This window comes from Oryx dammah, unplaced genomic scaffold (assembly GCF_014754425.2).
Source record: "Oryx dammah isolate SB20612 unplaced genomic scaffold, SCBI_Odam_1.1 HiC_scaffold_1, whole genome shotgun sequence".
NCBI lineage: Eukaryota > Metazoa > Chordata > Mammalia > Artiodactyla > Bovidae > Oryx > Oryx dammah.
Window position 1 is genome coordinate 107,971,865 of NW_024070185.1, and position 12,303 is coordinate 107,984,167.

The 12,303-nt window shown below is 51.9% G+C and overlaps 1 protein-coding gene across 8 annotated transcripts in view; it reads right to left on the reverse strand.

Annotated features, from left to right (window-relative positions):
- The window catches only part of CDK5RAP2 (CDK5 regulatory subunit associated protein 2), a 185,160-nt gene that overhangs the window by 47,404 nt on the left and 125,453 nt on the right, over nt 1-12,303 (reverse strand). For 7 of the 8 annotated variants that reach the window (XM_040241801.1, XM_040241811.1, XM_040241785.1 and 4 more), the window contains 2 exons: nt 10,909-11,353; nt 5,566-5,797 (listed from right to left, as the gene is read on the reverse strand). In XM_040241801.1, the coding sequence (XP_040097735.1) occupies nt 5,566-5,797; nt 10,909-11,353 (677 nt within the window). The remainder of the gene's footprint in view (nt 1-5,565; nt 5,798-10,908; nt 11,354-12,303) is intronic. The other variant, XM_040241770.1, reaches the window with a different exon arrangement.

The window sequence follows — 12,303 nt, forward strand, 5'->3', positions numbered from 1 at the left end:
GCTGGCTGCACAGACTCAGGTAAGAACTCACTGCCCAGAGCTCTGATTTCCCCAAAGCAGTATCTCATTTGTTGTTGTAAGGCTTCAAGCTCAGGCCTGAGTCTAGAGCATCTGGCCTTAACCACACGCCACACTGCCTGCTGTCCAAGGGAAAGCTCAGCTCAGTACAAGCAGCTGTCTGCATACGCGAGAGGCAGCAGAACATAGGAGAAAACATCCGTCTCTGAAAGCCAACAGATCTGGTTTCACACTAAGGCTCTAACCACTTAATGGCTGTGTGATCTTAGGCAAGTGCCTTAGCCTCTCTGAGCCTCAGAAGCTTCATCCGCAAAAGGGAGAGAGCACCTTGTATTCTGCTTTTGTCTTTAGTATCCAATGGGACAGGATCTGCAAAAAGGATAACAATGTCTGGCACACAGTAGTGAGGGAGACCAACCAATGCTTTGCTTTCCTGAAGGTGTTCAAAGATGGGAGAGGACGCCTATTCCAGGAGAGACACGTGAGCAAAGGCTTGTGGACTTGGGGAAAGGTGGGCAAGGCAGCGGGGTACGTTGGTTGAGATGACCGAGGAGACCACGCAGAAGGAAAGGCGTACGCACGTCCTTGTCAGGCTGTCTCATCCAACTTCTGGGTTCTGCAGCTGCTCCTCATGGCTTTAAGCCCATTCTTGTCCTTGCTCACGATGCAAATACCATAAAATAAACTTCTGAATTTTAGAAAGCCACTGCTACGTGACCTCAAGAAAGCATTCCTAACAGAGCATTTTTACTGCACAAAATGTGTTATAATCACTAGCTCTGAGGGCCTTCGGGGTGGAGACCAGGTCATTCATCTCTGCTTCTCCAGGGTCTGGCCTGGGGCCTGGGACAGAGAAGGGACTCAGGGAGTCCTGCTGGCTGAATGTGTATGAGAGAGACAGAGGGAGAAAGCTCAACAAGGCTTTTTTCCTATGAGTCACACTCCAAGGCAAGGAAATAGCTTTGCTCTAACAACCTCCTGATAATGGAATTTCATGGCAAAAGTGATGTTCATTCATGGGAATAAAGATCAGTTCTGATGACTTTCAGTAAGTAATCGTGAGGCAAAGACAAATGGAAGCCCCGTACAAGTGTCCTTTTGTGATACAGACTGTGGCCACCTCTGCTGTTTAGACACGCACATGTACACACACACTCTCATCACAGCTAGGAGGTGTCCTCCTCATATTCCCACTTGCACAACCAGTTGAAACTCTGCTCCTTTCAGCTCCTTTAGACACTTGACACTCAAAATTCTGACTCCAGAAATGTTCCTCATCTACAGCAATTTGTGACTTCACGGAGGCAAGGACTGACCTCCAGGCACCTGGGCCAGTACACAGCGAGCCTCACAGCTCAGCGTCAGCACGGCCACACGGCTCTGCAGTCTCTGCTCTGTAGCCCTTCATAAGGTTCCAGAGCAGGATTTTTTTTTCTTTCATTTAAAAATCACTGCATAGCACTATTCACGGTCGCCAAAGCATGGAAAAAACCTAAATGTCTATCGGCAGATGGATAAAGACGTGGGGCATATATAGCATGGAATACTACTCAGCCGTAAAAAGAACAAAACGCTGCCTCTCGCGGCAACTTGGGCACATTATCCCACTAAGTGAGCCAGAGACAGACACACACCCTGTGACGTCACTCCTAAGTAGAATCTAAAATACAGCACAAACGAACCTATCTGTGAAGCAGGACAGACTCACAGACAGAGAACAGGGAGGAGGGGCAGGGAGAGGGCTGGACGGGGAGTTCCGGCCTGGCGGATACAAACTGCTACATTCAGAACGGATAAACACAAGGTCCTGAGTACAGCTCAGGGAACTGTATCCAGTGTTCTGTGATAAACCACCGTGGAAAAGAATGTAAAAAAGGGTGTTTCTGTGCATAAGTGAATCTCTTTGCCGTACAGTAGAGGTCCCCAGGGCCACTGATTTATGTTATAGGAAACACTGAAGTTCTGGACCTCCCTACAATGCAGCTAAGGGGCACTCGATTACCCAGGAGAGTGGCTTTCTCCTCAAAACCCAGGACCCTTGGAAGCCTGTGAGCACGTCGTCAGCACCGACTGGAGGCTTTGGGAAGCGTACGCCACTGGGAACAGGGCCCACAGCCCAGGGTCTCCCCGGAGCCTGGGCAGGGCTGTGTCCTCTGAGGCCAAACCACCAGAGCCCAGCCCACTGCCTGGTAGAAAAGTGTCAGACAAACAGACTGTCCGCTCGGACAGACACCCAGCGGGCCGTGACTCGTCCACCTACCTACCAGCCAGGTGGCCCTGGACCAATTCTCTTTCAAAACCCCAACCTCCCTCCTCCTGTGTTAACGGGGACAGCGAAGACGCCCCAAGATGCCCGCTGCGGGGCTCAGTCCTGGTTCTCACATGAAACCCCCAAATGGTGCCCGGCACACAGCAGCTGGTCGGCAGGCACAGGAGGTGAATGCTGGCCGGGCTCGTGGGCGGCCTGCTGCTCCTCGCCCCCTCCCCTGTCTCTCCAGACGCAGGGCGCGGCTTCCAGGCCTCCCTGCTGTCCCGGCCCGGCCCAGTAGGCTGTTCCCACGAGGTGCTGGGCCACAGGCATCCGCAGAGACAGAGCAAAATAAGTAAAACCCTCGGCTTGAAACTTAGCCAAGCAACTAAGAAGAACACAAAGATACAACAGGGAGAATAAGAACGCTAGGGAGGCAAAATGCAATTTATAAGATAAAATTAATCTATCGAGCTGCAATAACAGGACATAAAAAGCATAAATACACTGCAGCTTGTCTGAAATGGCTTAAGCCCAGGCTCTCGAGAAACAGTGAGTGAGAAAATGAATTCTACAGACTCACACCCACCCTTCCCAAGAAGAGAGGCCCCCAGGGCCCACCGGGCAGCTGCCGAAGTAGCACCTGGTCACGGCACCCCCGGGCCGCAGCAAGAAATCAGAACGTTGTTCAGTGCAAATGGCAAGCCCCGGGCAAGGAGCCAGAGCCCCAGTGCGACTCAGCGCGTCTCCTTCCTCCCCAGGGCAGCCCCACTCCTGCCGCCCTGACGTACTTAGTTATCTGTCCCTGCTCCACCGGACAGGTTACCCTCAGAAGGCAGGGAGTGCATCTCCTTCCCTTCTCTCCTCCACTGTGTGCAGGCGGCCAGGAACATCGCAGGCGCCTGGAGAACGTTCACTGACTGTGAATAGATGCCTGGGTGGATGGGTGGGTGGATGGATGGACAGATGGATGGATGAAGGACTCTGGGAAAGGAAGGAGGAAAGAAGAGCCATCACTTCAAAGGAGGCCGATCTTAAAACCTCAACTGTGCTAAAGCCAAGACACTGCTGTTTTGTCACTAAAGTCACATCTTTTGCGACCCCGTGGACTGTAGCCTGCCAGGCTCCTCTGTCCATGGGACTCTCCAGGCAAGAATACTGAAGTGGGTTGCCATTTTCTTCTCCAGAGGATCTTCCCAACCCAGGGGTCAAATCCAGTCTCCTGCATTGGGAGGTGGATTCTTTACCACTGAGCCACCTGGGAAGCCTCAAACCCAAGAGAAACTAAAATCAAATGGAAGATACTGTTGGCTACAGATCATCATAAAATCTGCACACGCAGAATCGTACACCAGGCTCTGGGAAACACTGGGGGTAAAGTAAAGGCTCTGAAGCCAGGCAGCGGGTTCAGGCTGGGATGTCAGCCCACAGTGTGACCGTAGCCAAGTCCCTTTATCTATGAAACTGCTGCCTCAGCGATCAAGTGGGAATAACTAGTGTACCTGCTCACAGGACTGGGAGGAAGATTCAGTGAGACCACGTGTGTAAAGTGGACAGCGCGGCTCAGGAAGTAACAGGCACTCATTTGACTCTATTTACTGCCACAGGCAGGCAGAGGCCCCAGCCCCGAACCACTCGGATGCAACCGTCCATTGTCGGCCTGCAGCCGTTCCTTGGCACTGCTTCTCCGGCAGCCTCCCCGGGAGTGGGTGCATCTTTCCTTCCTCCCTTGTACCATGGGCCTAGAAATGCGTGAGTGCCTTTGCTCATCTCTGAAGCTTCCAGACCGTCTCTCTTCTCTAAGAACTCCGGTTTTGCAGCTCGCACTATGAGATCACCGCACCGGCGACCTTGCCTTCTCGCAGAGGTTGCTGTTGTTCAGTCGCTCAGTCATGTCCAACTCTCTGTGACCCCATGGCCTGCAGCACTCCACACCTCCCTGTCCATCACCATCTCCCATCTCTCTTCATTCAAACTCACGTCCATCGAGTCAGTGGTGCCATCCAGCCATCTCATCCTCTGTCGTCCCCTTCTGCTCCTGCCCCCAATCCCTCCCAGCGTCAGAGTCTTTTCTCAGTGAGTCCACTGTTCGCATCAGGTGGCCAAAGTATTGGAGCTTCAGCTTCAGCATCAGTCCTTCCAATGACTATTCAGGGTTGATCTCCTTTAGGATGGACTGGTTGGATCTCCTTGCAGTCCAAGGGACTCTCAAGAGTCTTCTCCAACACCACAGTTCAAAAGCATCAATTCTTCAGTGCTCAGCCTTCTTTATGGTCCAATTCTCACATCTATATATGACCACTGGAAAAACCACAGCTTTGACTAGATGGACCTTTGTTGGCAAAGTAATGTCTCTGCTTTTTAATATGCTGTCTAGGTTGGTCATAGCTTTCCTTCCAAGGAGCAAGTGTTGCTCACAGTGTATTTTCTTCCTCCCCCTGTGATATATACACTGGACCCAGACTTGGTCTCTTATGCCCACTATCTTGCTGGTGCCCGGCCCATGGGAGGATCTGCTGCGTCCTTTCTGAATAACTCCGTGAAAGATCACTGTTGTTGCTACTGTGGGCCGGTGTCATCCGCTCACAGCAGAAGTTCAACATCAGGAGCCAGCAAAAGTGCTGCTGTGGGTTCAGGAACACTTTGAAGATGACGGATGCTGCTACATGCGTGCTGCCCTGCCTGCTCCGTGAGAGGGCCCTCAGCTTTCCTCCCTCTCCAAGGGGCAACATGTTCACACACCACTGTCTTGGGCTGGGGGCCGCACTGAGGTCCCCGGCCAGAGACTCTGGACCCCAAGGGCTATCTGGGCGGCTCCCAGGAAAGCAGAGACAGTAGGTTCCAAGGGAGTAGGGAGGCAGGTCAATTCTAGGAGCCATAAGGTCAACAGGGTTTGCAATTAGCCCTGAAGAACCCAAACAATTATGGCCCAGCCTTTCAGAGAATGCTGCAAAGATGTCTGAGGCCCCCACAGATGGTGCCGGGGGGTAGGGTAGGGGGGAACAACCCAGATTCAAGTCACGCCACGACTGGAGCCCCCGAGACAATCACAGGTGAAGGGAGCGTGACCTTGCAAGCCCTGGGAGCATGACCCGTCCTCCTCTGCCCCCACAGAACAAAGGATGCACTTTCCTGACTGTGTCCCCTCGATTGTGTATTTGTCAAATCAAGATTAGTCACAGCAATTCAAGAAATTATCCTCCAACCTACTGCAATTCTAAACAACGCTGCTGACATTTCGGGCCGCGCTGTCAGGCCGTCCGTCTTCTCGCGGAGGACACGTTTTCCTTGGTGCTTACCTTTTGGGAGCGCTTCCTCTGGCGCCGGCCGCCCCTCTGCCATTGCTTCCGCCAGAATTAACTTCTGGTGAAGCTGCTTGTTGTGGCTTTTCAGCTCCTTCAGCTCCCCCTGCAGCTTCAGGACCCGGGCCTGCAGGTGGGCCACCGCCTCCTGGGAGGCAGGGAGCCGGCACACGCTTCCCAGCGATTGCGATGGTTTTATCAGGATGGGCAGGCGCGACTTCTTTGCATCCTGAAAGCACACCCGGGAGAACAATGACCACCCTTCCCTGGCCGCAGTCGACCCGCTTGAGCCGACCTCATACAATAGGACTCAAAGCGGCTGTCGCGCCACGGCCTCTCTGCTTACCCCCAGCCCAGAGAGCTTGTGTCTCAGCAGTTGCCCCTTCTGAACCCTCCAGCCTCCAGAGGTCCCCCCTCTGACTGACAAAGGCCAAGCTCTTCCCCCTCGACACCCTCTGGCCCCAGTCTGCCGCCTCTGCATGTTCCAGACACTCTCCGTATGGCAACCTTTTCCCAGCGCAATCTTCTGGGCAATATTCCCCAGAAGGAGCTCCTTCCCAGAAGGAGTGTCTGGGAAAGCTCCTTATCTGTGTCCTCATTTCCCATCCTTTCTTCAACTCAAGACAACCTGCCTCCCTCTCCAGGCCACAAGAACCACCCTTACTAAGGTTTTCGGGGTTACACGGCCCTAACCCCATGGCTACTTCTCAAGCCCACAGCTCCTGACCCGCCCACCTCCCAAGTCAACCGAAAGCTCAGCTCTTTGATTCCTTCACCCCAGGCCACACCCCCGAGACCCGCTCCGGCAGCCTCCACGTGCTGCACAGCCCCGAACCCGGGCACCACTGTTAAAACTCCCTTTACGGGCATCACCTGCCTCCATCACGCACCACTTTCCACTGGTTCCAACCCCCAGGCTGTCTCTGAATTCTTTTGCCTCTTCTCACCCTCTGCCGCCACCACCCAACTCCAAGACGCTCCCCCTCACGCCCCCCGCTCCCCGGCCACAGGGGCCTCCTACCACTTCCTCAGAGCACTCGGGTCCCTGCACTCGGGGCCTCGGCACAGAAAGTCTCCTCTGCCTAGAACGCTCTTTCTTGCCCACCCCCACCTCTCCCACTAATCCCAATACACTCATTAGAATTCAGCTCAAATGCGCCTTCCTCAAGAGAATGGGTCTTGGTTCCTCTGCTATGTACTCACTGCTCCCTCGGATTCTCCTCGGAAAATATGAGGACCATAATGATAAGTGCCTACGCATTTCCATCTGTCTTCTGCACCAGAAGCTGTGCTCTCTCCACCGCTTCCCGCGTGAGAACTCAAACACGGCAGGTGCTCAACAACTAGGTGTGGAATGAACCTGCAGACGCTATCTTAGGAGGCCACGTGGGGGTGCCCCTCAAGTGGAGGAAGTTTAAACAAACTCAAAACCTGAGAAGAAAGATGCGAATCTAGGATTCAGAAAGAACTACGACAACTCAATAATAGAAACACAAGTAACTTAATTAAAAGGTGGGCAAACCACCTGAAAGACGATTCTCAAAAGGAGACAATAAAAGGCCAATAAGCAGGTGGAAAGACACTCAACTCATCTGTCATCAGGAAACTGAAAATCAAATCACAGCAAAATACCACCACCCCCTACCCCTTAGGATGGTTAAAATCAAAAAAGCTAATAATGATCGTTAGTGAGAATGGGGCGGAATTAGAGCCCTCCCATCCTGGTGAAAACTTCTGTAAACTAGCTACAGCCACTTTAGAGAGAGTCTGGCAGTTCCTCAAACCATTAAACAGAGTTACTACACGACCTAGCAATTCCACTCCTAGATAGATACCCCAGAGAAATAAAAACACATGTACACCCAAAAACTCGTACATGAATGTCCACAGAAACATTATCCATAAATGTCCAAATGTCCATCAACTGATGACTGAATAAATAAACCGTGGTATATCCACACACTGGAGTATCAGGCCATAAAGAGAAATGAACCACGGACACCTCCCACAACATGAACGACTCTTGAAAAAGTCATGCGAACTGGAAGAAGCCCGTCACCAAAGATCGCAGACCACGTGATTCCATTTACATGAAACATCCAGAGCAGACAAATTTTTAGAGACAGAATAAAGCTTGGTGGTTGCCTACAACTACGGGTGCACAGGTAGAGAGAACAGGAAGTGACTGCTAAGGGTTCAGGGCTTCCGCCTGGGATAAAGACACGGTCTATACCTGACTGTGCCGCTAAAGGTTGGGAAACTCGGGAAGGAAGAAATCAGCCAAGCCTCTCAGGCAGGAAAGAAGATGGAGTTCTTCCTGCACGCTCTAGGACATCCAATGCTTTCCAGCATTTTCTCCCGTAATCCTCAGCTCAAGTCTGCATTTCTGGAGCTCACAGGGTAAGAGAAGTTATTATGCCTATTTTCTGGACAGAGAACTGAGACTGCAACCAACCAGTCCAGTATCGAACAATAAGAAGGTTGCAGAGCTGAACCTCAAATAAGCTCTTCAGACATTACTGCCCGGTTAAGGAAAGCTGGACCCTTTCTACCCTGAAATTCCAGGCAAGAGGAGAGAAGAGGTTCAAGGACAAGAACAGTCTTGTCCTTGAAGAACGGTGGTGACAGGGACACTTGGGAGAGGGTGGACGCCTCATCAAAGAAGACTGGAAATGCCAATCGTGTGTTTGGCCCTCCGTCTCCGCTGATCTTTATCCCTGGATCTGAATCTGCACATCATATGGCAGCAGAGAAGACGGCTTCAAGTGCACAAATGCCAAGGTCAAGTTCAGGCTAGAAGGCAGCCGTCAGCCACCCTAACGCCACTTCCAGAATAGCACCACCCAAAATGCTACCTTACAGACACCGAACCGAGTCCCACCTACCACCTTGTTAAAGACGGCGTCCTGGATCTCTCACTTGGGGAGGGGACGGGGACCCTGAGCTCCTACCACAGACGCGGCATGAAGCCCTGACCACACACTGCCTCTCTGAGCCAGCACGCCAGGCCTGGATGCCAGGTCACAGGGTCCCCTTGGAGCCCCTGAAAGTCAGGTGCCTGCCCCAAGGACTCAGAGCAGGTGAGCAGCCAGGCCCAGCGGAATCACAGGTGTATCTGTACAGCATCTCGCCTCTGTAACTGAACCAGAAGTAGGTCGCATTTCCCTGTTTCACCCCTGGGCTGCAAAGATGTTCTTCTTAACAGGGTGCCAGAGTTCCAGCTTAAGTTTGAGGATTACTGACTCCCTGACTAACCAAAAGCCACAAAGAAAACCATTAAATTTTCTTCAACTTTGCATAGAGGGGAGGCCACACTGCTGATATGAGGCTTCCCCGTTCCTGAGAAAGGTGGGGTTACCACATCCCTGTCTGCCTCTAAAGCCAGACTCAATGGGGCACGCCTGCCGCTCCTCTCAACAGCTGAGTCACTCGGGACAATTTTCTGAGCCTTCCAGAGCTTGCATTTCTTCCTATGCAAAATGGAGGTGATGCCTACCTCACTCATGTGCTTGGTGAGAAGATTAAATGTGATGCTACAGGGATAGAAATCTCGAGCTGCAGGCATATATAACAGATGCAAAAAACATAAACACAGTAGACTTCCTTTTGAAGACACCAATGAGAAGATAATTCCAAATGGAAAATTTTTTTCAATATATTTGGGGAAATTAAGTTCATTTGATTATCCAATTTTCCTGAATATAAGATGTTATCTCCCACACAAATAGCGGGGGAAAACTCACGCATGCACACACGAAATCTTGTTTTCCTAATACACAGGTACAAACTAAACTAGCTGGGGCAGATGAGAGCATTTCTATTCCAGCCAAACTGCACACATTTGCATCTCGAGTACTGTTAATATAATGGCAACGTCTCTTTTTTTGGTCTCTACTGATATCTTTAGAAAACCCTTTTCCAGAAATTACAGTTTTGGTGCATAATTTAAAACAATCAAAAGCAATTTTGCTAATGATATATCTAACTCTCTTTGGTAGGCACAAAAGCAGTAATTTAGTGGTCAGAAAATAAACTTAATTCTCCATTCTGATGCTATGAAGCAGTGTATACAGTTATTTCTCAGATACAAAACACTCCTCAGAAACAAGGGGACCAGCAGCCGTTGCTGGAGCCCTGTCACCAACACGACCTCACTCCTCCTCCACCAGGCCACTCCCATCTCCCTGCCATGGGGGTCCTCCACCCCAACCCCTCCTCCTTAGAAGGATTTCGAACACTGCCAGGAGAGTATGGCTTTTAATCATCTGGCGTATTTGACGGTGTGAGAGGAGAGGCTTAGAGAGAGCATCTCGAGTGAAGCAAACTGCAGACGTTCGGCCACCAAAACCCAGCGTGGGCCAGGGAGGAGGGTGACCCAGGGAAAGTGATCAGCTGTGCAGCCAGGCAGTGAGGGGCCCAGCTCAGCCCCCTAACAGCCAACCTTGACCATGGGCACTTGGGACCTGGCTTCCTCAGCTCCGATGGGTGCTGTAAGCATAGAGCCCGGAGACGATGCCCACAGAACGCTGCCTCTCAGACACGAGGTCTGTACAAAGGAAAACCGAGGTTCTCGTCCCTGTCACTCAAGTCAGGTCATTACAGTCTTACTGCAGATTAAAAGTTTATTATTTTACAGCAGGTCAAGCCAGGTCATCAGTTTTACTGCAACCTGCAAAGTAAGTCCATCAACGGGGGAAAATCATGTCGATTGGGGCATATGTCCCACAGTGGAATCTCAGCAGCCATTACAAGGAAAGAAGTTCCTGATACGTAACATGAAGGAGAAAGCTACAGGCAGATGTATAAATGTGAATCTGCTTTTTATAATGAAAACATAAACATATCATGAAAGTATGTTAGCCACTCAATTGTGTCCAGCTCTTTGCAACCCCATTGACTATGGCCCGCCAGGCTTCTCTGTCCAAAGAATTCTCCAGACAAGAATACTGGAGTGGATAGCCAATTTCCTTCTCTAGGGGATATTCCCTATCCAGGGACTGAACCTGGGTCTCCTGCATTGCAGGTGGATTCTTTACCATGTGAGCCACCAGGGAAGCCTTATATATATCGTGGCATACAGATAAATAAGAGAGGGCTGGGTGGGGGGCAGAGAGGGAGGGAGGGAAGAGATGTTGGCAACACTTTGGGGGAGGTGAGCAAGGACACACACCTCTAGGTGGAAGTCAAGATACATACAGGCAGGGGAGACACCAGACTAGATAAATATTTTAAAGTAGTGGGATCAGAGGTGATTTTTAAGTGTTTTGACTGTAGGCAGTAGGTAACTAAGTAAGGAGCGGGCAGTGGGTAACTAAGTAAGGAGCAGGTGGGAGAGCTTACTTTCTCGGTCCTCCTGGGGAAGGCAGGGGCGGTGGCTTGCCGCCCCAGCATCCTGCACGGCTCCTCCAGCCGACGTCCAGTACCGAACACGGCGTCTGCTGGTTGCTCCTCCCAAGCCTCTCTCGGGCCCTCGTGTCTGGATCTGAGCATGTCGCCCTCCATGGCCGAAGTCTGCACGGAGGCGTCTTTCTGCTCCGCTTTGGACGCCTCAGCCCCCTGTGCCAGCTGGACTCCCCAAGGCAACTGCAGCTCATCAGGAGGCATGGGAGACGAGCTGGCTTGGATGAAACGTCCGAACTCTGAACGGCCTCTTAGCTGCACGGCTGCCTGCCTCAGCATCTTCTCCGTTTTAGCACCAAGGTGTCCTTCTGTAGCCTCCTGCTCGGTCAAGCACATCTGTTCCAGAAGCCGTTCGCAGAGCGCTTTCAGAAGGTCTGGCCTGTTTCTCCAAAAGGGAAAGGAAGCGGGAGGACTCAGTTTCTGCTCTGGCCTTGGCCCCCCGCTCCCCAGTTTCCAAAGCTTCCCCCTTGATTCTGGCCGGGATTCTGCCGAATCTAAACACCGTGAGCACGGCCATGAGCCAGGACCCACGCCAAGGAGGCTATCCGGGTCACCTCCGGACAGCCACACCAGGAGGCACCACACGTCTGCTTCACGGATGAGGAGAACAGAACTGCTTTGACACAGGTGCCCAGCATGCGAGGGGGCCACACGACCACCTGGATGCAGGCTGGGCTTAGGACAAGCAAACGGGGTCATCAAGTGTTCGTGATGACTGCAAGATCCGCCCATTCCTGCATCCAGGGGAAAGGATGGCTTTGCATGAGTATGGCCAACCTGGCGGGTCCATGAGTGACCTGGTCCACCAGGGTGCATGATCGGTGCTCAGTAAAGCTGCTGGATGAAGGGGTGCTGGGAACCACTGCGGACAGAAAGAGCCGTGGCTCTGAAGTCAGAAAAGATGGCTTCAAGTTCTAACTGCAATTCTAGGAAAGTGCAGCGAGTCTCTGACCACCTGATGCAGAGAGCCGATTCACTGGAAAAGACCTTGATGCTGGGACAGATTGAAGGTGGGAGGAAAAGGGGGCGTCAGAAGATGAGATGGTTGGATGGTATCACTGACTCAACGGACATGAATCTGAGCAAACCCCAGGAGACAGTGAAGGACAGGAAAGCCTGGTGTGGTACAGTCCACGGAATCACAGAGCTGGACACGAGCCAACTGCACAGCCATGGGGACTGGATAACAGCAGAGACTGAGCACGTCACAGACACACAACACACACACACCACGGACACACGCCACAGACACACATGGCGCAGACACACGCCACAGACACACACCACACACGCCACACACACGCCACAGACACACAACAAACACACACCACACAC